Genomic DNA, 24,144 nt, shown 5'->3' with positions numbered 1-24,144 from the left:
AAATCCAATTTAAAAATGTGCAGAAGACACGAACAGATATTTTTCCAAAGAAGACATCAAGATGGGCAACATACACATGGAAAGATACTCAACATCACTGATCATTAAGAAAATGCATTTCAAAACTAAAATGGACTATCACCTTACATCTGTGAGAATGGTAAAATCAACAACACAGGAAACAATAGGTGTTGGTGAGGATGTAGAAGAAGTGGAACCCTCTTGCAATGTTGGTGGAAGGCAAACTGGTGCAGCCCCTGTGGGAAACAGTATGGAGGTTCCTCAAAAAGTAAAAATACAACTATCCTATGATCCAGCAATTGCACTGGTAGGTATTTACCCAAAGAATTACCAAAATATTAATTCAAAGGGACACATGCACCCTTATTTTTCTAGAGCATTATTTACAATAACCAAGATATGGAAGCAGCCCATGTGTCCATCCCAGATGAATGACTAAAGAAGATGTGGTATTTATATACCATGGAATACTATTAAGCCATTAAAAATAATGAAATCTTGCCATTTGAAGCAACGTGGATGGAGCTAGAGAGTATTATGCTAAGTGAAATAAGTCAGGCAGAGAAACACAAATACCATATGATTTCACTCATATATGGAATTTAAGGAACAAAACAAATGAGCAAAGGAGAAAAAAAGAGAGAGAGATAGGCACACTACGAAACAGACTCTTAACTATAGAGAAAAACTGATGGTTCCCAGAGGGGTGGTGGGTGAGAGGATGGGTTTAAAAAATAGGTGATGGGGATTAAGGAGTGCACTTGTCTTAATGAGCACAGGGTGATGTTTGGAGCTGTTGAATTACTACATTGTACAACTGAAACTAATATAGTGCTGTATGTTGACTAAATGGAATTAAAATTAAAACTTAAAAAAGTAATATAATTGTAATATATATAATATATATAAATAGTATATAATTTTATTTATATCATATATTTTATTTATATATATCATATACATAAATAATAATATATAATATATATATTTATAATATAAAAATGTTAAAAATAGAACTACCCTAGGAGCCAGCAAGGACATGGATAGAGCTAGAGAGTATAACGCTAAGTGAAATAAGTCAGATAAAGACAAATACAATATGATTTTGCTCATATGTGGAATTAAAGAAACAAAAAGAAAAACAAGCATAGGGAAAGAGAAAGAAATCTAGAAGCAGACTCAATTATAGAGGAGAAACTGATGGTTACTAAAGGGGAGTTTGGTGAGGCAGCGTTAAATAGGTGATGAGGATTAAGGAGTGCACTTGCTGTGATGAGCACCAGATGTCTTATGGAAGTGTTGAATCACACTATTATCCACCTGAAACTAATATAACACCATATATTAACTAAATGGAATTAAAATAAAAATTGGAAAAAAAGGAAAGAAAACAATATTTTTTATTAAATATGTCTCTGTGCTTGAAGGGAAAAAAGAAAAGAGCAACAGAAGAGACATAAGAGTAAGTACAATACCCACCATGAAAGTACCAAATGATATAATCCAAAAAAAGTGCTTAGTACAGTGCATGGAAGAGTAAATGATCAAGAAATATTAGCTGTCATTGTTATAGTCGTTATTGTATGTATGGTGTAGTTTGATTTTTAAAAATCAGAAACTACGTAAACATCAAGTCTAATAGCGCTCATGTTACAATTGGGGAAGCTGAAGTTCAGATTTAACTTGCTCAAATGCTCAGAATGAAGTAGATGCAGAACTAGGCCTTTCGCTAGGCTTCTTGACTTCCCCTTCACTGTCCTTCTCAGGGTTACTGATCTCAACTGTAGAACAGGAATTCTTCCCCAGAGAAAGGCTATGCATGTTTCCCAGGAAATTTCTTTATCTTCACATCTATAAACTCCTGAGAAGAGGCAAGAGGCAGTTCAAAAATACACTTACCAGGGACCCTGGGTGGCTCAGTTGGTTAAGTATCCAAACCTTGATTTCAGTTCAGGTCATGATCCCATGGTTGTGGGATTGAGCCTCATATCAGGCTCTGTGCTGACAGCCCGTTTGGGATTCTCTCTCTCCCTCTATCTCTCTGCCCCTCCCCAGTTCTCTCTCTCTGTCTCTCTCTCTCTAAAATAAATAAATAAACATAAAATAAAAACAGTCACCAGGCCAGACAAATTAACACCAGTTCAATGGGACATGGATTTTTGGTAGGCTCTTCATCAGGAAAGACTGTAAAGGAGAGGTGTGTGTGTGTGTGTGTGTGTGTGTGTGTGTGTGTGTGTGTTGGTAGTGGTGGTAGGGTATTAGTTCTAAAATACAAAAGGAGGGATCTCCAAAATTCAGGGTTTGTTGTGTGAGGACCCAATGGAAATCAATGACTGGAAGTTCAAATGAGGTGGACTGAACCAAAAATCAAAGGGCAACCATACAAGAGGGATTGAATCTGGGAGGCAGAGGTGCTTGACAGAATTCCATGAAATAATAATATTAGACTCAAGAAATGCTGGAGTCTCCTCTTAGCCTTTGTCAAGTCCCAAATCACCTGTATATAACTACCCCTTGGCAATCATGTGTAGGAGATAATGTCTGTCCTTGGGGTCTTACTCACCATTTCTACGAAGTTCACCCCTTCTCTGATCAAGGCCTCTCTTATCCTTCCAATCAAAAACAAAAACAAAAACCATAAAAGCAAAGGCCGAGGTTAGACTTTACTTATATTTTGGTATGAATTTATTGGATGTGTTTCTCCTTTTGAAGGTGTTTATATTTTCAAAGCTTGGTAGACTATGAGCAATGCCAAACCTAAGTGTAGACTGCTGGTGAACTTACAGTTGCTCTGGGGTCTATGAAGAGAAGCAGTTAAGCTTGGAGGCTTAATTCCTTTCTCTCTTGCTAGTCATAGACAAGTAGCAATTGAAAATTATTGAAAAGTTCAACCTAATAGAGCATACCACTACAGGTCAATGGACAAGTACACTGGATGTTAAACTTAACTTTCCCTTAAATAAATAAATAAATAAATAAATAAATAAATAAATAAATAAATAAACAAGCAAACAAACCCTAATGAGCACTAATGGGAATATTTACCACCAAAGAAGTGGAGCTATTGGAGGAAGTGATTCAAAAAGCTTCCCAAAGGTGAGACATAGGGATATATATCCCCATAACGACTTTATCCATGGGCTTGCCAATTACTTACGTTTTGATTTACAGAAATCTCTTTCATACACTTAATCTCTTGTACTCTGAAGCCCACAGGCACCCACTGCCAACACTCTGTTCGTTTGCACAGGCATATCAGGCAGGAGTTAAAGGTATGACTGCTAAATATTGCATAGGCCAGTAATGTTGATCTCTCCTCCCTGGGCCTACCAGAAAGGAAAATATCTCTATAGTAGAGGGAGAAAACTCATACCCAAAGGTCATCCCCAGCCTCAGAGTCTTGTGGAAGAAACAGAAAATAAATACATCCTGGGCGATCAAAGACCAGAAAGCCTTATTTGCTCCAGGGAAAGTCAAATCAATACCCTAACAAGGGGAGGAATTGCTTCTCTCACCCTGAACCCCCAATCCCAGGCAGGGGAGGGAGGGCGTACTCACATGACTTGTGCTGAAATAGGGAAGGAAGGAGAATGTGAGATGAGACTGGGAGTCCAAGTGAGAGATACAGAGAAGGAAGGGAAGTAAGCAGGCACAGAAGCTGACAGCCATCATAAGTTCAAGCCTTTGACAGCAGGAGACTGGAACAAAGGAAAAAACTGTCTAAAGCTGTGATGAGGCTCTTACTGGACCTCCTGCTCCTGGGCCACCTAACAATGGTCACCTATGGTAAGGAAGGAAATTGCTATCTGGCCGCTACTGCTGTCACAGGCAAAAGTCTGGGGTGTGGGGATTGAATGGTTACTGAGGAAAGCCTATTCCTGTTGAATAGGTGAGTATTCTCAAACAGTGCTACATACTCTCTCAGTTTGGGGCAGCTGAAGACTACTGAAGAAGCTAGAAGGTAAGTTTGGGTAGAAATTAAAAAGGATCCTCTCGAAAATATCCACATGATTTTCTAGTACTTGTCATATCTCAGGGACATTAAGAAGGTGCCCAATGCCACCCAAATCCTTCCTCCATCTTCTTTCACCTGAAATTATGCCATTATACCTTAACTCCTCTATTTTTAGGTCTTGATCCCTGTTAAGATATATAAGCTTCAAGGAAGGAATGTTGTCCAAGAGTTATATAGGACCTTAAAAGTAATCTAGACCCATTTTTCATATTTATGAACAAGTGCTCAAAATATCTGTTTACATAATTCCAGGCATTGAGAGTTCACCACTTCCCCAGACTATCTAGTCTGTGCAAGAGTAGTTCCAAATGTTAGAAGTTCTTCCTTGTGTTGAACTAAATCCACTTCCTTGTGACTTCCATCCTAAAGCCCCAGCTCTATTTCTTGGATACACAAAGAACATATCTACTCCCTTGATGTTGTGACAGCCCTTTAGAGTTCTGAGGACAGACACCATGTCCCTTTGATTTATCTCTTCTCCAAAATAAACAAGCCCTGGCTTCTTCAATTGCTATTCATAGGACTTGGTGGATTCTTACCACCTCTTGCGGTAGCTCCTTTCCCTGTGAATATGGCCCAGTTTGTCCAGGCTACTTGGGGGAAATTAATGCTGGATATATATCCTAAAAGAAGTCTGGCTATCCCATAGAAGCATTATTTCCTTGGGCATTCCCCCATTCTCATTTATATCCCTGAGAATTGAGATAGACTTTTAGGTAACTAAGCATGAGTAATAGCTAAGTGAGACCCAAGATAGGGCAAATTGGTTCTTGCTGCACCTCTGCTTATTCCATATCTTTAGAGGGAGAGGATGGATGGATGTTAGGTTGGTGCCCCTTTGTGGTTAGAAAGAACTCAGTTTTTCACAACAGACTCAAATTATGCTAATCTATCCTGGGCCTTTGTGACCCATCAAATTCTAGATCCTCAAAGCTAAAAGAGATACTAAATCAAGTTACCTGAGAGGAAAAGAATGTGCTCCAGGCCACAGAGCATTAGTGGCAGAGTTAATTTTCCTAAATAATAGTGATTTTTAAAAACAGCAATATTTCATCATCTGCCAGGTTTTAGAATACACCTTTCTACCTTCTCCAAATCTTTTGTTTTTAGCGGAGACTTACAGAAGCAGGACTGGGGCTCAGGGTAACATTCTGTACATGTTAAAGTTAAATTGTGTGTGTTCACGTGAGTACTCTCATGTATATTGTTCCTTCTTCTGCCTGTGAGGTCCTCTAGACATGGAAGCAGGACTTCCTTTTGTGTGGAGTGTTTAACACTATAGATCTAGAGCTCAGGACATACTGAATGGCCAATAACACCTTCCCTCTCCCTGGATCTCAGTGTCTCCAGCCTACTGTACAGTGATTACATCAGCTTGGCTGGCCTCATAGGGCCTCTAGGGGCCAGAATCAGCTGCTGGGTAAAAGACACATGTTGAAATAATAGTAATAATAATAATAATAATAATAATAATAAACATTTTCACTTTATAAACATTATAAACATTTTATTAACAGCTATTATCTAAGCCAGGAGGCAACCCAAGAGAGGGAGAGAGGCCACACATGGGGGTGTGGGGTTATGGGAAGATCCCACTCTCTGTGTGATGGTGAGAGGACGAAGATTTAAAAAAGGACCTAAAATTGGCCCTATAAAGGAACTCTTGCCCAGAAAACTAAGTTTTTCCTTTATTTAGGATGATTACACAGGCCCTGCATTTTGCTTTTCTAAGTCCAGTTCCTAGAACAAGTACTGTCCCCTGTTTCTCAAATTAAACTCTTTTCAACAAAGCCCCTTGAGTCAATGCCTAGCCCAGGTCTTTCTCCTGTAGAGGGATAATATTTAGAGAAAATTAAGTTTTTCCCTGAGAAAAGAGAGTAAGACTCTGAAGACCTGGGAAACGCTTTTCAGAAAATAGCCAGCAGATGGAATTTTTTTTCAGCAATGTCAAATCAAGCAACTTTAAACCATGTCAAGTAAGGGGTTACTAATTTCAGTTGTGGCTAGTGGTTTAATAAGGTAAGAAGGCAGTGTAGCATCCAAAAGCCTTTCTTCTAAGCCCGTGGGCCCAGTTCGGCCCCTGCTTTCTGTGTAACTTTTAGATAAGCATCTTTCTTTCTCTTGGCTTGCCTACATGTACCATGAGGAAATGCAACCAAAAGCCCTTGCAGCCCTGCCATTCTAGAAGTCTCAAATTCTATACTGCCTGGTACCTCAATCCCTGTCAAAGCAAGTGCTTTGCCATTTGGTGGTTTTCACGGATCCATAAAAGGCAGAGCATTTCCCCAGGAGGTGAGAGTTTCCTGAAATAGATTTTCCCTACCCAGTCTTCCAGGAAAGCCATCTATATTGCTTAATTTGATCAACATTTCACATTGGCTTCCAAACAAGTCCTGTTGCTATTTATACAGGCTACTTTATCCTTTCTGGCTCCTTACAATCCATGGATGGCCTATTTCCTGCTCATAACTTGGTAGGCTCCCCCAGGTTGGTGAGGGTAGCTGCTTACCTTCCAATGTGCTAACTCCTCCTTCAGGTCATCATTAAAACTGAAAATGATATAATCTAATTAATCTTTCCTCTGGAGAAGACATATAGAGGACTTCTGTAAGATAAGAAGAATCAAAACAAATATGAAAAGTTTCTCTTGAGGCATGAGACAGGACTGGCAATTATCTACCACCTACTGAATGCTATCCATCATGCTAGGTGCTTTCACACCTAAAAGCTCATTTGATCTTCAAATAGCCTTGAATGGAAGGTTTATTGTTATCTCCATTTTATTGATAATGACCTGAATCTCATACAGGTTTAGAAATTTACTCCAGGTCACACAGAGACATGGTGACACAGGTCACATGTTATGATAGACCTTGGACTTCTATTGGTGTTGTTCTTCTTACTACATCATGCTGTTATTCATTATTCTCCTGATCTCATTAGGTGCTTCTACTCACTGTTTCTCTAGGCTCTCTGAGAATCACAAGGAAAGCTGGCAGGTGAAAGTCAATTCTATTGAGGTTACCTTCACTTTGGAGATCAGAGTACATAATGTACAATGTCTTTTTTTTGTGTGTGATGCTCTATGCCTACCATACACTCTGTCGTTGTGCTACTAATGAAGCAGGAGGAAGAGGGGAAAACAAGAAAAAGAAGGAAGAAGATTAGAAACCAGATGGAAGGACGGGTTGAAGGTAGGAAAGAAGAAAGGAGAGGGGAAGAAAAAAGTAAAAGGGGAAAAATATGTAATTCTTAGAACTATTGTTTCTAACTCTGTCCCATGCCCTTATTCTGGAATGTGGAAGTAAAGCCCAACCAATTCTTTTTTTTTCTTTTTCTTTTTCTTTTTCTTTTCTTTTCTTTTCTTTCCTTTTCTTTTCCTCCTTTGTCTTCTTTTTTTTCAAGTAGGCTTCATACCCAGTGTGGAGCCCAACACACGACTTGAACTCACAACCTTGAGATCAAACCCTGAGCTGAGATCAAGAGTCAGACGCTTAACTGACTGAGCCATCCAGGTGCCCCAAGCCCAGTCTACTTTTAGAAGTGACTTTCAAGATTGAGAAATTGAGATTGGCTATTCATATTCTTGACAGACCACAGTGGGCTCTGTGAGATAACCCAGGAAGTTCCCAGAAAGGGTAATGTAAGCCAGGCCTTGCAGTTCCCTAAAGTCCCCCGAGAAGGAAGACATACATACATATAGACAAAGGCATGTTCAGCTGTTCCAAATGTCCTCACAGCAGAATGCTGCTTTGTTGTCCAGGAGAAAAGTGTGAGAATGTTTTCAGAAGAGGGGAGACAGATTTGGGAGAGCTGAAAGATTATTGGGAAAGAGCACATTAAACTGGGAGGCTCAGATGGTTTTCATGGGTCTTAAGGCCCCATATGTGTGCTTGCAAGTGACACGTGTGTGTTCATGATGATGATAAGCTGTATTTGCATGCATATGGAGGCCTACACTAGCAATAGCACAGTGAAACTCACCACCGTCTGGTGATAGTTCACCACCAACTAGAAAATGTAATTATTTAACTTCCATTTCCATTACAATTAGTATTGAACCATCTAGGATTGGAAAGTACCTTAAAGAGTAATACTGTCCAAGACATAAACAAAGCTCAGAATTTCCCCCTGACAACTTAGTCCATCAATAAACAGATATGGATAATTATAAAGTTCATTTTTAGGGCAAACCAAAATCCACCCCTATTATGCTCCCATTCATGGGTCTGAATTCTGCTTCCTGCACAATCTGAAACTCTCCAGAGAATATGTGGTGGATTTAACAACATGGACTCATGTTTGTTTATTCTTTTCTACTCAAGGCTTTTATCTTGTCCAAAATATGCTAGCTATGCTCTAAGAATCTCTGCTGAGGGCACAGACTAGAGACTTGACTTTAGTCTCCCCACTGATAGAAGCCCTGGTACTTGGCAATAAATTCTGGGAGGATGCCCCCATCCTGTCTTCATCTCTTTGACTGAAGCCTGGGAATCTAAGCTACATAAAAGGCTTTTATTCAGTTACATCTCACAGTTTCAAGCTCATTCTTCTAGTACAGACATAAAGAAATTGTCTAAATACAATCCCTCACTCTTGGTCAGATTTAAGTAAAACACAAAGTCCTCAAAATACAACTTTATGAATGGAAATTTCTAAAGGGAGGTGATGGCTCTCTCAACACCCCCAACTTGCCTTCCCCATGTTTCCTTCCCCAGCATTCCAAGGATCAATCTCCTTTTGTTCCTACTACCATCCTTACCATAGCCAGCTCTAGGATTTTATTCATATCCTTTTCCTCTCCAGACATTTTTCTCTCCATTACCCCTCGGGATGGGATTTTCCAATGTACCTTTGGTGAAACCTAAGAGAAAGCAAAAATAAAGAAAAAGAAATAAGGAAAAAAGTCAGGCTTTTAACTGCAAGTTTCAAAGTTAACAATAACTAATGATTTTATTAAACAGGAATACATTTCACACGTTTCTACCTTCAGAGTTGCCCTTTTCAGCAACCTTCCTCCCTTCTAGAGAAGAGCTTAGGGATGAGGACCCAAAAACTGAGCCCTTCTGTGGAGCAATGGGGAGTAAGCAGGGAATATGGCCCTTTCTTTCTTAGCCCTGAAGCCCACATATTTCTCCAGGTACATAATTACATAATAAAATATCCTAAACACAGCTATTTAGCATTTGCTCCTACACTTCTTTTGGAAAATGTTGAAAGAAGCTTTTTTTAATAGACTTACAGAATTTCACAGTTTGAAGAATCCTTAGAGATCATTCCATTCAAACTCTCTACATTATAGATAAGAAAATGGGTCCTCATGGTGAAAAGTGACTTACCCAGAGTCATCTCACAGCAAGGTAGTGACAGGAAAAGGACTTGAAACTGAAAAAAGCTAACGTGTTAAGAGCTTTCCTTCTGAGAACAGGTTCTGATTGATGAGAAGGCTGGCAGAGAACAAAATGACGCATCAATCTGACAGTATTTTGGAAGGAAATTTGAGAGGTGTTTCTCAGAAGCCTCTTAAGATCTGCCACTTCTATCCTAGCTTCCAGATGGGTGGGCTATCTATGTCTGCTTTCTTCCTCTGTTTCTCCTCTTCAGGCCATCCCATCCTGGAAGCACCTGAGAGTGTGACAGGGCCTTGGAAAGGGGATGTAAATATTCCATGCACCTATGGTCCTCTGCAAGGTTACACTCAAGTCTTGGTAAAGTGGCTGGTACAACGTGACTTGGACCCAGTCACCATATTTCTACATGATTCCTCTGGAGACCATATCCAGCAAGCAAAGTATCGAGGCCGCCTACAAGTGAGCCACAAGGTTCCAGGAGATGTGTCCCTCCAACTGAATAGCCTGGAGATGGATGACCGGAGCCACTACACATGTGAAGTCACTTGGCAGACCCCTAATGGTAACCAAGTGGTGAAAGATAAGATCATTGAGCTCCGCGTCCAGAAAGGTGAGTCACTGTGGGGGGTAGGAAAGCACTAATAGATGAAGGCCAAATAAAGGACTATAATCCTAGAAAACCTTGATAAACCCAGGGAATTTTGTCTACTTGTATACAGACTCTTTTCAGTTATATGTGCTAATCAAGAGAAGTGGACAGGCATAAGATCCTCAGGGTCACCACTCTTATAGTATAATTTAAGAAGTGTTGAAAAGGGCTCCTCATCTTCAAATATTTACCCCTTGAAGTTTCCCAGAAGTTCCAGCATCTACACCCTGGTTTCCCTCCTTGGGTTATGAGTCTTAAAACTCATGAAAATGAGTATATCTATCTAATCATAATATTGGAGAGTAACTAGAGGTTGACAGAAAAGCTCTGGGGAAAGGGATGCTGGGGTCAGCCAAGATAAATATTGCTGACTTGACAATTTATGAAAGCCTGCCCTGGTAATCCAAAATTGCAGATAATCCAAAAACTCAATCTATTGATGCCTAAAAAAAAATCTCTATACATTTAAAAAAAATCAGTTGATTTTTAATTCCAGATAATCCCCAACCCTAGATAACACAAAACAGTACCTAATCGTCCAAAGAAAGATTTTTTTCTTCTCTCCCAAGTCAAGAGCCCCTTTTAGTTCCCTTTGCAGATATATACTTGTTCCTATACACAGGAAGCATGACTCAGCCTTGTCTTCACATATCCTTGTAACTTCTCAGAGCCTCCCCTCTTGTCTTCCCTTTTGCAGTCTCTGTTTCCAAGCCCACAGTGACGACTGGCAGTGGCTATGGCTTCACAGTACCCCAGGGAATGAGGATTAGTCTTCAATGCCAGGCTTGGGGTTCTCCTCCCATCAGTTATGTTTGGTATAAGGAACAGACTGTCAATCAAGAACCCATCAAAGTAGCAGCGTCGAGTACCTTACTCTTCAAGCATGCTGTGGTGGCTGACTCCGGCTCCTATTTCTGTAGTGCCAAGGGCCGGGTAGGATCTGAGCAGCGCAGTGACATTGTGAAGTTTGTGGTCAAAGGTGAGCAATCCTTTCTTTTGGAGATCCTTGCAATCACAGTCCTTGTAATGGAGATATCTTTATTCCATACAAGACAGTTTGTGGGTGTGGAGGGGGGTGGTGTCCTGGGTTGTGCAATCACAGAAAGAAAAATTCTGAACTGATAATCACAAGGCTGGAGACAATGCCTGTAATGTTGTGGGTTAAGAAGACAAAGAGGGTAATGGGGAAAGTGACATTCACTAGGTAATTCATATTTTGCAGACACAATTCACAAGAACTCAGCAGACATTTTATAATTGATTCCCACATCTATCTGATGAGATAGCTATCATCAGCCTAATTTTATGGAAGAAATTGAAAATCAGAAAGGGAAATATATTTGCCCAGGAGCTCACAGCTAGAAAGTTCAAGTTGGAACTTGCATGAAGATGGCATACTCTTTCCATTACATCTAATTGTCTCTTATGTTTGAATATTTATTAGCTCCTGGACACCCTTTGGAATCTATTTTTGTTGTTGTTATTTTTTTTTTTTGTATAGTTGACACACAGTGTTACATTAGTTTCAAGTGCATAACATAGTGAATTGACATGTTTATACATTATGCTATGTTCACTACAAGTGCAACTACTATTACATCACTATTACAATATCATTAACTATATTCCTTTTACTGTGCTTTTATCCTCTTTTATTTCCTAACTAGAAGCCTCTATCTCCCATTCCTCTTCACACATTTTTCCCATCTTCCCACACTCCTACCCTCTGGCAACCATCAGTTTGTTCTATGTGTCTATACATATAATTCTGCTTTTTTAAATTCATTTTTTAGACACCATATGAGTGAAATCATATGGTATTTGTCTTTCTCAGTCTAACTTATTTCACTTACCATAATATCCTCTATGTCCATCCATGTTGTCTCAAATGGCTTGATTGCATCCTCTTTTATGGCTATTTAATATTCCATTGTACATATATACACCACATTTTCCATATCCATTTGTCTAACCATGGACACTTATGTTGCTTCCATATCTTGGCTATGTAAATAATGCTTCAATAAGCATAGAGGTGCATATATCTTTTCAAATTAGTGTTTTCATATTCTTTGGGTAGATTCCCAATAGCAGAATTAATGGATCATATAGTATTTCTACATTTATTTATTTATTTATTTATTTTTGAAAAGCTTCCATGCTGTTTTTATTTTATTTTATTTATTTATTTTTTTAAGTTGGATTTTTTTTATGAAATTTATTGACAAATTGGTTTCCATACAACACCCAGTGCTCATCCCAAAAGGTGCCCTCCTCAATACCCATCACCCACCCTCTCCTCCCTCCCACCCCCCATCAACCCTCAGTTTGTTCTCAGTTTTTAACAGTCTCTTATGCTTTGGCTCTCTCCCATTCTAACCTCTTTTTTTTTTCCTTCCCCTCCCCCATGGGTTCCTGTTAAGTTTCTCAGGATCCACATGAGAGTGAAACCATATGGTATCTGTCTTTCTCTGTATGGCTTATTTCACTTAGCATCACAGTCTCCAGTTCCATCCACCTTGCTACAAAAGGCCATATTTCATTTTTTCTCATTGCCACGTAATATTCCATTGTGTATATAAACCACAATTTCCTTATCCATTCATCAGTTGATGGACATTTAGGCTCTTTCCATAATTCGGCTATTATTGAGAGTGCTGCTATGAACATTGGGGTACAAGTGGCCCTATGCATCAGTACTCCTGTATCCCTTGGATAAATTCCTAGCAGTGCTATTGCTGGGTCATAGGGTAGGTCTATTTTTAATTTTCTGAGGAAACTCCACACTGCTTTCCAGAGCGGCTGCACCAATTTGCATTCCCACCAACAGTGCAAGAGGGTTCCCGTTTCTCCACATCCTCTCCAGCATCTATAGTCTCCTGATTTGTTCATTTTGGCCACTCTGACTGGCATGAGGTGATACCTGAGTGTGGTTTTGATTTGTATTATCCTGATAAGGAGCGACGCTGAACATCTTTTCATGTGCCTGTTGGCCATCCGGATGTCTTCTTTAGAGAAGTGTCTATTCATGTTTTCTACCCATTTCTTCACTGGGTTATTTGTTTTTCAGGTGTGGAGTTTAGTGAGCTCTTTATAGATTTTGGATACTAGCCCTTTGTCCGATATGTCATTTGCAAATATCTTTTCCCATTCCGTTGGTTGCCTTGTAGTTTTGTTGGTTGTTTCCTTTGCTGTGCAGAAACTTTTTATCTTCATAAGGTCCCAGTAATTCACTTTTGCTTTTAATTCCCTTGCCTTTGGGGATGTGTCGAGTAAGAGATTGCTACGGCTGAGGTCAGAGAGGTCTTTTCCTGCTTTCTCCTCTAAGGTTTTAATGGTTTCCTGTCTCACATTTAGGTCCTTTATCCATTTTGAGTTTATTTTTGTGAATGGTGAGAGAAAGTGGTCTAGTTTCAACCTTCTGCATGTTGCTGTCCAGTTCTCCCAGCACCATTTGTTAAAGAGGCTGTCTTTTTTCCATTGGATGTTCTTTCCTGCTTTGTCAAAGATGAGTTGGCCATACGTTCGTGGGTCTAGTTCTGGGGTTTCTATTCTATTCCATTGGTCTATGTGTCTGTTTTTGTGACAATCCCATGCTGTCTTGATGATGACAGCTTTGTAGTAGAGGCTAAAGTCTGGGATTGTGATGCCTCCTGCTTTGGTCTTCTTCTTCAAAATTCCTTTGGCTATTCGGGGCCATTTGTGGTTCCATATGAATTTTAGGATTGCTTGTTCTAGTTTCGAGAAGAATGCTGGTGCAATTTTGATTGGGATTGCATTGAATGTGTAGATAGCTTTGGGTAGTATTGACATTTTGACAATATTTATTTTTCCAATCCATGAGCAGGGAATGTCTTTCCATTTCTTTAAATCTTCAATTTCCTTCATAAGCTTTCTATAGTTTTCAGCATACAGATCCTTTACATCTTTGGTTAGATTTATTCCTAGGTATTTTATGCTTCTTGGTGTATTGTGAATGGGATCAGTTTCTTTATTTGTCTTTCTGTTGCTTCATTGTTAGTGTATAAGAATGCAACTGATTTCTGTACATTGATTTTGTATCCTGCAACTTTGCTGAATTCATGTATCAGTTCTAGCAGACTTTTGGTGGAGTCTATCGGATTTTCCATGTATAATATCATGTCATCTGCAAAAAGCGAAATCTTGACTTCATCTATGCCAATTTTGATGCCTTTGATTTCCTTTTGTTGTCTGATTGCTGATGCTAGAACTTCCAGCACTATGTTAAACAGCAGCGGTGAGAGTGGGCATCCCTGTCGTGTTCCTGATCTCAGGGAAAAAGCTCTCAGTTTTTCCCCGTTGAGGATGATGTTAGCTGTGGGCTTTTCATAAATGGCTTTGATGATCTTTAAGTATGTTCCTTCTATCCCGACTTTCTCAAGGGTTTTTCTTAAGAAAGGGTGCTGGATTTTGTCAAAGGCCTTTTCTGCATCGATTGACAGGATCATATGGTTCTTCTCTTTGTTTTTGTTAATGTGATGTATCACGTTGATTGATTTGCGAATGTTGAACCAGCCCTGCATCCCAGGAATGAATCCCACTTGATCATGGTGAATAATTCTTTTTATATGCCGTTGAATTCGATTTGCTAGTATCTTATTGAGAATTTTTGCATCCATATTCATCAGGGATATTGGCCTGTAGTTCTCTTTTTTTACTGGGTCTCTGTCTGGTTTAGGAATCAAAGAAATACTGGCTTCATAGAATGAGTCTGGAAGTTTTCCTTCCCTTTCTGTTTCTTGGAATAGCTTGAGAAGGATAGGTATTATCTCTGCTTTAAACGTCTGGTAGAACTCCCCTGGGAAGCCATCTGGTCCTGGACTCTTATTTGTTGGGAGATTTTTGATAACCGATTCAATTTCTTCGCTGGTTATGGGTCTGTTCAAGCTTTCTATTTCCTCCTGATTGAATTTTGGAAGAGTGTGGGTGTTCAAGAATTTGTCCATTTCTTCCAGGTTGTCCAATTTGTTGGCATATAATTTTTCATAGTATTCCCTGATAATTGTTTGTATCTCTGAGGGATTGGTTGTAATAATTCCATTTTCATTCATGAGTTTATCTATTTGGGTCATCTCCCTTTTCTTTTTGAGAAGCCTGGCTAGAGGTTTGTCAATTTTGTTTATTTTTTCAAAAAACCAACTCTTGGTTTCGTTGATCTGCTCTACAGTTTTTTTTAGATTCTATATTGTTTATTTCTGCTCTGATCTTTATTATTTCTCTTCTTCTGCTGGGTTTAGGCTGCCTTTGCTGTTCTGCTTCTAGTTCCTTTAGGTGTGCTGTTAGATTTTGTATTTGGGATTTTTCTTGTTTCTTGAGATAGGCCTGGATTGCAATGTATTTTCCTCTCAGGACTGCCTTTGCTGCATCCCAAAGCGTTTGGATTGTTGTATTTTCATTTTAGTTTGTTCCCATATATTTTTTAATTTCTTCTCTAATTGCCTGGTTGACCCACTCATTCGTTAGTAGGGTGTTCTTTAACCTCCATGCTTTTGGAGGTTTTCCAGACTTTTTCCTGTGGTTGATTTCAAGCTTCATAGCATTGTGGTCTGAAAGTATGCATGGCATAATTTCAATTCTTGTAAACTTATGAAGGGCTGTTTTGTGACCCAGTATATGATCTATCTTGGAGAATGTTCCATGTGCACTCGAGAAGAAAGTATATTCTGTTGCTTTGGGATGCAGAGTTCTCAATAGATCTGTCAAGTCCATCTGATCCAATGTCTCATTCAGGGCCCTTGTTTCTTTATTGACCGTGTGTCTAGATGATCTATCCATTTCTGTAAGTGGGGTGTTAAAGTCCCCTGCAATTACCACATTCTTATCGATAAGGTTGCTTATGTTTATGAGTAATTGTTTTATATATTTGGGGGCTCCGGTATTCGGTGCATAGACATTTATAATTGTTAGCTCTTCCTGGTGGATAGACCCTGTAACTATTATATAATGCCCTTCTTCATCTCTTGTTACAGCCTTTAATTTAAAGTCTAGTTTGTCTGATATAAGTATGGCTACTCCATCTTTCTTTTGGCTTCCAGTGGCATGATAAATAGTTCTCCATCCCCTCACTCTCAATCTAAAGGTGTCCTCAGGTCTAAAATGAGTCTCTTGTAGACAGCAAATAGATGGGTCTTGTTTTTTTATCCATTCTGATACCCTATGTCTTTTGGTTGGCGCATTTAATCCATTTACATTCAGTGTTATTATAGAAAGATACGGGTTTAGAGTCATTGTGATGTCTGTACGTTTTATGCTTGTAGTGATGTCTCTGGGACTTTGTCTTACAGGGTCCCCCTTAGGATCTCTTGTAGGGCTGGTTTAGTGGTGATGAATTCCTTCAGTTTTTGTTTGTTTGGGAAGACCTTTATCTCTCCTTCTATTTTAAACGACAGGCTTGCTGGACAGGATTCTTGGCTGCATATTTTTTCTGTCTAGCACCCTGAAAATCTCGTGCCAGTTCTTTCTGGCCTGCCACATTTCAAAAGAGAGATCAGTCACAAATCTTATAGGTCTCCCTTTATATGTGAGGGCACGTTTACCCCTTGCTGCTTTCAGAATTTTCTCTTTATCCTTGTATTTTGCCAGTTTCACTATGATATGTCGTGCAGAAGATCGATTCAAGTTACGTCTGAAGGGAGTTCTCTGTGCCTCTTGGATTTCAATGCCTTTTTCCTTCCCCAGTTCAGGGAAGTTCTCAGCTATGATTTCTTCAAGTACCCCTTCAGCACCTTTCCCTCTCTCTTCCTCCTCTGGGATACCAATTATGCGTATATTATTTCTTTTTAGTGTATCACTTAGTTCCCTAATTTTCCCCTCATACTCCTGGATTATTTTATCTCTCTTTTTCTCAGCTTCCTCTTTTTCCTTAACTTTATCTTCTAGTTCACCTATTCTCTCCTCTGCCTCTTCAAGCGGAGCTGTGGTGGTTTCCATTTTGTTATGCATTTCGTTTAAAGCGTTTTTCAGCTCCTCGTGACTGTTCCTTAGTCCCTTGATCTCTGTAGCAAGAGATTCTCTGCTGTCCTGTATACTGTTTTCAAGCCCAGCGATTAATTTTATGACTATTATTCTAAATTCACTTTCTGTTATATTATTTAAATCCTTTTTGATCAGCTCATTAGCTGTTGTTATTTCCTGGAGATTCTTCTGAAGGGAATTCTTCCGCTTGGTCATTTTGGATAGTCCCTGGCGTGGTTAGGACCTGCAGGGCACTTCCCCTGTGCTGTGGTGTATAACTGGAGTTAGTGGGCGGGGCCACAGGCAGACCTGATGTCTGCCCCCAGCCCACTGCTGGGGCCACAGTCAGACTGGTATGTGCCTTCTCTTCCCCTCTCCTAGGGGCGGGATTCACTGTGGGGTGGTGTGGCTCTTCTGGGCTACTTGCACCTTGCCAGGCTTGTGATGCTGGGGATCTGGCATATTAGCTGGGGTGGGTAGGCAAGGTGCACGGGGGCAGGAGGGGCAGGCTTAGATCGCTTCTTCTTAGGTGATCCACTTCAGGAGGGGCCCTGTGGCAGCGGGAGGGAGTCAGATCCGCTGCAGGAGGTTTGGCTCCGCAGAAGCGCAGAGTTGGGTGTTTGCTCGGAGCGAGCAAGTTCCCTGGCAGGAACTGGTTCTCTTTGGGATTTTGCCTGGGGGATGGGCGGGGGAGATGGCGCTGGCGAGCGCCTTTGTTCCCCACCAAACTGAGTTCTGTTGTCAGGGGGCTCAGCAGCTCTCCCTCCCTTTGTCCTCCAGCCTTCCCGCTTTCTGAGCGGAGCTGTTAACTTATGACCTCCCAGACGCTAAGTCGCGCTTGTTGTGGGAACACAGTCCGTCAGGCCCCTCCGCTTTTGCAAGCCAGACTCGGGGGCTCTGCTTGGCCGGCGAGCCGCCCCTCCGCCCCGGCTACCTCCCGCCAGTCCGTGGAGCGCGCACCGCCTCGCCGCCCTTCCTACCCTCTTCCGTGGGCCTCTCGTCTGCGTTTGGCTCCGGTGACTCCGTTCTGCTAATCCTCTGGCAGTTTTCTGGGTTATTTAGGCAGGTGTAGATGGAATCTAAGTGATCAGCAGGACGTGCAGTGAGCCCAGCGTCCTCCTAAGCCGCCATCTTGCAAAACCCTCCACCTCCATGCTGTTTTTAACAGTGGCTGTACCAGTTAACATTCTCACCAGTAGTGTATGAGGGTACCTTTTTCTCCACATCTTCACCAACACTTGTTATTTCTTGTCTTTTTGATTTTAGCCATTATAACAGGTGTAAGGTGATATTTCATTTTGCTTTTTCTTTGTTTTGTTTAGTGAGGATTTTTGTTGTTATTTTGTTGTTTGTGTTTGGTTTTGCTTCATGAAATAAAGCCCAGATATCTACATACTGGTTTTTTTTTTTTTTTTGATACCACCACCCCCCTCCCTTCCATCTTCTTCTAAAGTCAAATGAAAGTTCTGGTTGATGTCTCTGATTGACTCTGGTAAATCAAGGTCTGGCTCTTTCTTACAGAATTATCCTGGGAGCACAACAAATTATGTACATAAAGGTTGCAGGTTGGGGTTTAAACAGCCATCCCAGCAGTGGTATGTCTAAATGCATCTTGTTGCCTTCCAAGACATCTCCTTGGAAGGGAAGATGTTTATTCCAACAAGGCTGCCATTGCCCAAAAAATGTTGGGAACTAACTTTTAGGGACTTATCCTCTGAGCCACCTAAAAATTATTATCCTCAGAAGATAGCTCTGTGTAAGGAAAATGAGCAAGCTGGCTCTCACTCACTATTTGGATTAGGAGATTAATGTTGGTTTGAGACTCCTTTGTTTTCTTGAAAGAATTTACTTCCCAAAGTTGAGTTGTAATGAGTGTGTGTGTGTATGTTTTGGTCTGTTAGTTTTTGGGGGAACAAGGGCAGTCTGACTCTTAGAGAATTACATGGCCCAGTTCTCTGAGAGTTGACAAATGGTCAGGCAGAGAGGGCAGACAGAACATGACCAGAAAGTCCAAGAAAGTATACTTCATAAAGTGATAGTTGAAAATTCTCACTTTTCTGTGAGTTGGTTCCTAGCCAATCTGGGAAGGACCTTGCTTACAAACAACCTATCCATTCCTTATCAAAGTTTATGCTTACAGGCAACAAAGTCGTTAGGCACTATTTACCATTGTCCTTTAGTGATGAGAAAGGAAAATGAGACTCAGAGAAGTTACTTTCAGTCTTGCACCCTTCTCTGCTCTGTGAGCCTTCACCTTCTTTCTGCACCTCAACCTGGTTCCATGATTCTGGTTGCATTTTATCTCTGACCTACATAGCTCTAAATCCTCATTCCTCTGCCTTACACTCTATGCCATTCCTCACTTATGATGTAGCTCTGGATGCCATGCCTTTCTTCACATTCAGACAGCTAAGCTTTGATTTAAAAAAATGCAGAGATGGGCGCCTAGGTGGCTCAGTCAGTTGAGCATGCGACTTTGGCTCAGGTCATGATCTCACAGTCTGTGAGCTTGAGCCCCGTGTCAGGCTCTGTGCTGACAGCTCAGAGCCTGGAGCCTGCTTCAGATTCTGTGTCTCCCCCTCTCTCTGCCCCTCCCCCACTCATGCTGTGTCTGTCTGTCTCTCTCTCTGTCAAAAATAAATAAACATTAATTACATTTTTACTGCAGAGATGCTTTGGCCTCAGTTATCAGTTTACTTTCATGTTCTGTGACACCCACTGCCTATCCCCATACTGTTTACCAACTTGTGAATTTTTGTCCCATTCCTGATAGCAGCTGTTGAGAACACTTTTACTCTATTTTAAGCCTCCAGTTCAGCTCTCATAACATGAGAGAGTACCCAGATCCGTCTCAGATGTGAATTCTCTCAACTACCCTCTCTGTCTTGACATTTCCCTACCAATTCCTTCTTGGAGCAGAGTAAAATATGCCTTTCTCTCCACAGCAAACCCTCCATCTGTGCTTTTAACCTCAGCTAATCTAACTCTCTGACCCACCTATTGAGTCATCACTAACCTCCAAATTATGAAAATTTTAGACCTTTTCATTCACACTCATCCTCTTCAACATCAGTGTAACAGTTGACATTTCTACCTCCTCAAAGGTCTTTCAAATTCTATCAGCACCACCATTCTCTTTTGGTTCTCCTAAGACCTATATAACTGATCCTTCTAAGACCCCTCTGCTGGCTTTTCCTTAATTTATCTCTTGGATCATAAATGTTGTCAAAGACCTAGTTTGAAGCTTCAGCAACATCTTTAACTTCCTCCTCCCCTTCCATTTCAAATAATCATCAATATCACCAAGTGCTGTGAATTCAACTACTGAATCAGCTCTCTTATTAAGCTCCTCTTTTCTTTTCCAATACCCTCATTAGTTTCATCATATTTTTTCTTGAACAATTTCTGGGGAATGGAAATAAGGAGAGTGCCAGTTTTTTTTTTTCCAATCGCCTTTTATTTTTTTAATTTTTTTTATTTTTGGGACAGAGAGAGACAGAGCATGAACGGGGGAGGGGCAGAGAGGGAGACACAGAATCGGAAACAGGCTCCAGGCTCCGGGCCATCAGCCCAGAGCCCGACGCGGGGCTCGAACTCACGGACCGCGAGATCGTGACCTGGCTGAAGTCGGACGCTTAACTGACTGCGCCACCCAGGCGCCCCTCCAATCGCCTTTTAAATGACTTCTCTATGTCCATCCATTCACACCAAAGCATCAACTAAATCATCATTTATTGAGTATCTATTCTATGTCATGAGATATAAAATCCATGAGGGTCCAGCAAAGTACTTGGCATATAGGAGCCACTTAATGGATATTTGTAAATGAATAGACAAAATATACCACTCCTTCACCTTCAAAAACCTCACCACACTGTTGTCAGAATTATTTTTGCAAAATTTAGATTGGGCAATGTTTATTCCTTCCTCAGAAACTTTCTGTTGCTCCACATGGACACTTCTACAAAAAACAAAGCCTAAACTCCCTTAGTCTGTTCCCAGACAACCTATCCAGACTTATCTTTCCACATCTGTAACATAAAGTGCTGTTCTTCCTACCTGCAATTTTCTTCCTTCTTCTTAGTCTAAAGAAATTCTATCCACCTCCATTGACATCTTTTTGTCAATGAGATATACTTTGCATACTATAAAATTCAACATTTAAATGAATATGATTCAGTGGTTCAGATTGTTGCACACTCATCACCATTATCCAATTCAAGAGCATTTTAAACACTCCAAAAGGAACCACCATGTTCTTTAAGTAATCACTCTCATCCTCCATTCCTCCAACCCCTAGAAATCACTAATCTACTTTCTGTTTACTTACCTTAGAATACTTATCTATTCTGGGTATTTCATATTAATTGAACCATGCAATATGTGACATTCTGTGTCTGGTTTCTTTTACTTAGCATGATAAGTAAAGTTCATCCATGGTGTAGCATGTATTAGATGTTCATTCTTTTTATTGCCAAATATTATTCCATTGCATGGATATAACGCATGTTATCATTCACTTGTCAATTGATGGGAACTGGGGTTGTTTCTACTTTTTTGTTATTATGAATAATGCTACTAGTAGCAATCATGTACATGTCTTCATTTGAATTTCATTTCAATTCGCTTAAGTATATGAGTAGGAATGGAATTTCTGGGTCATATAGTCACTCTATACATATATTTTTGAATAACTCCTGAACTCTTTTCCAAAGTGGCTGTACTATTTTACATTCTCATCAGCAGTGTATGAGGGTTGCAATTTCTCCTCATTTTTCATCAACTTATTTTGCATTTTATTTATTAAATTATAACAAAATAAGTGGGTATGAAGTAGTATCACCTTGTTACACTTTGCATGTCCCTAGTGACTAATGATGTTGACTATCTTTTCATGTGCTTATTGGCCCTTTGTATGCCTTCTTTGGAGGATAGATTATTCAAATATTTTGCACATTATTTTTTATTGAAGTGTAGTTTATTGAAGTATACAATAATATATTAGTTTCAGGTGTACAATGTGGTGATTCAACATTCATAAACATTATGAAGTGATCACCATGTATAGTCTAGCTACCATCATTTACCATACAAAGTTGTTATGTATTATTACATATTATTGACTGTATTTCCCATGTTGTGCATTGTATCCCCATGTCTAATTTTATAAATGTAATTGTGCATATTTCAAAATTTGATTGTTTGCCTTTGTAATTGTTGAGTTGTAATATTGTTTCGTATATTCTTTTTTTTTAACATTTATTTATTTTTTGGGACAGAGAGAGACAGAGCATGAACGGGTGAGGGGCAGAGAGAGAGGGAGACACAGAATCGGAAACAGGCTCCAGGCTCTGAGCCATCAGCCCAGAGCCTGACGCGGGGGTCAAACTCACAGACCGCGAGATCGTGACCTGGCTGAAGTCGGATGCTTAACCGACTGCGCCACCCAGGCGCCCCTGTTTCGTATATTCTTAATGCTAGATTATTTTCAGATATATTGTTTGCAAATATTTTATCTCATTCTATAGGTTGAATTTCACTTTCTTGATAGAGTCCTTTGATACACAAAAGTTTTTAATTTTGATGAAGTCTAACTTATTATTTTTTTTTCTTTTGATGCTTATGCTTTGGTGTCATATCTAAGGATCTACTACCAACACAAGGACACAGATATTTACTCCTATGCTTTCTTTTCAGAGTTTTAAAGTTATATCTCATATGTTTAGATCTCTGATCTATTTAGAATTAATTTTTATATATAGCAGGAGATAGAGGGACCAAGCTCATTATTGTATTCTCTGGTTGTCCCAGCATTATTAGTTGAAGAAACTATGCTTGCCCACTGAATGGTCTTAGCAGTCCTGTCAAATATCAATGACCAAAAATATAAAAATTTATTTATGTCTCTCAATTGTATTACATGATCAATATATTGATACAAGTACCACAGTTTTGATTTCTATAGCTTTGTGGTAAGTTTTTATTTTTTATATTAAATATAATTTATTGTCAAATTGGTTTCCATACAACACCCAGTGCTCATCCCAACAGGTGCCCTACTCAATGCCCATCACCCACTTTCCCCTCTCCCCCACCCCCCATCAACCCTCAGTTTGTTTTCAGTATTTAAGGGTCTTTTATGGTTTGCCTCCCTCCCTGTCTGTAACTTTTTTCCCCCTTCCCCTCACCCATGGTTCTCTGTTAAGTTTCTCAGGATCCACATATGAGTGAAAACGTATGGTATCTGTCTCTCTCTGCCTGACTTATTTCACTTAGCATAATACCCTCCAGTTCCATCCACGTTGCTACAACTATATACAATGCAATACTACTTGGAAATGAGAAAGAATGTAGTAAGTTTTTAAATTGGTGAGTTTTCCAATTTTGTTTATCTTTTTCAAGATTGTTTTGGTTATTTAGGATCCATGGCAATTCCATCTGGAGTTATATTGATCCATATAGGATCAGCTTTTCCATTTCTGCAAATAGGTCATTGAGATTTTTATAGTGATTGAATTTATTCTACAGATTTTGACAGTATTGTCATCTTAATAATACTAAATTTTTCAATCCATGAACATGAGACGTCTTTCCAGTTATTTGAAACTTCATTCAACAATGTCTTGTAGTTTTCAGTTTGATGCTTCCCTCCTGCATCTCCTACATCTCCCCCTTTTTCTTTCATTTGGCAAAGCTGGAGGGCAAAGACAGAGGCTTGTGAGGCATATTTTTGGCTTCATTGCTGTCCTATTCTCCACATTAGGTATATGCAAAGTAATTAGACAAAGATTAATATAAAACTAACAGTCGCAATAAAGATTAAGGGTTTTATATAATTCATTGGATTAAATTCTGAGATTCGATTAGTTATCTCAGATAGAGAAGGAACACCACAAATCATCTCAAGTTTATTTTTGAATGTTTCATAGATGTCCTTTTGTAATTGAACTATATCAGCAGAGGTGTACCTTGATTAAGAAGGTGCCGATGCAGGGCACCTGGGTGGCTCAGTCGATTAAACATCCAACTTCGGCTCAGGTCATGATCTCACAGTTTGTGGGTTCAAGCCCCACGTTAGGCTCTGTGCTGACAGCTCAGAGCCTGTAGCCTGTTTCAGATTCTGTGTCTACCTC

General features: G+C 39.9%; 1 protein-coding gene across 3 annotated transcripts in view; it reads left to right on the top strand.

Annotated features, from left to right (window-relative positions):
* Positions 1–3,643: 3,643 nt before the first annotated feature.
* The window catches only part of VSIG4 (V-set and immunoglobulin domain containing 4), a 139,047-nt gene continuing 118,546 nt past the window's right edge, over positions 3,644–24,144 (top strand). For all 3 annotated transcript variants that reach the window (XM_047844603.1, XM_047844602.1, XM_047844601.1), the window contains exons 1-3: positions 3,644–3,807; positions 9,641–9,997; positions 10,734–11,015. In XM_047844603.1, coding sequence (XP_047700559.1) covers positions 3,753–3,807; positions 9,641–9,997; positions 10,734–11,015 — 694 coding nt within the window. In that variant the 5' untranslated portion in view covers positions 3,644–3,752. The remainder of the gene's footprint in view (positions 3,808–9,640; positions 9,998–10,733; positions 11,016–24,144) is intronic.

Source organism: Prionailurus viverrinus, chromosome X, assembly GCF_022837055.1.
Source record: "Prionailurus viverrinus isolate Anna chromosome X, UM_Priviv_1.0, whole genome shotgun sequence".
NCBI classification, from domain to species: domain Eukaryota; kingdom Metazoa; phylum Chordata; class Mammalia; order Carnivora; family Felidae; genus Prionailurus; species Prionailurus viverrinus.
This window is presented reverse-complemented; position numbering and strand designations above follow the sequence as displayed.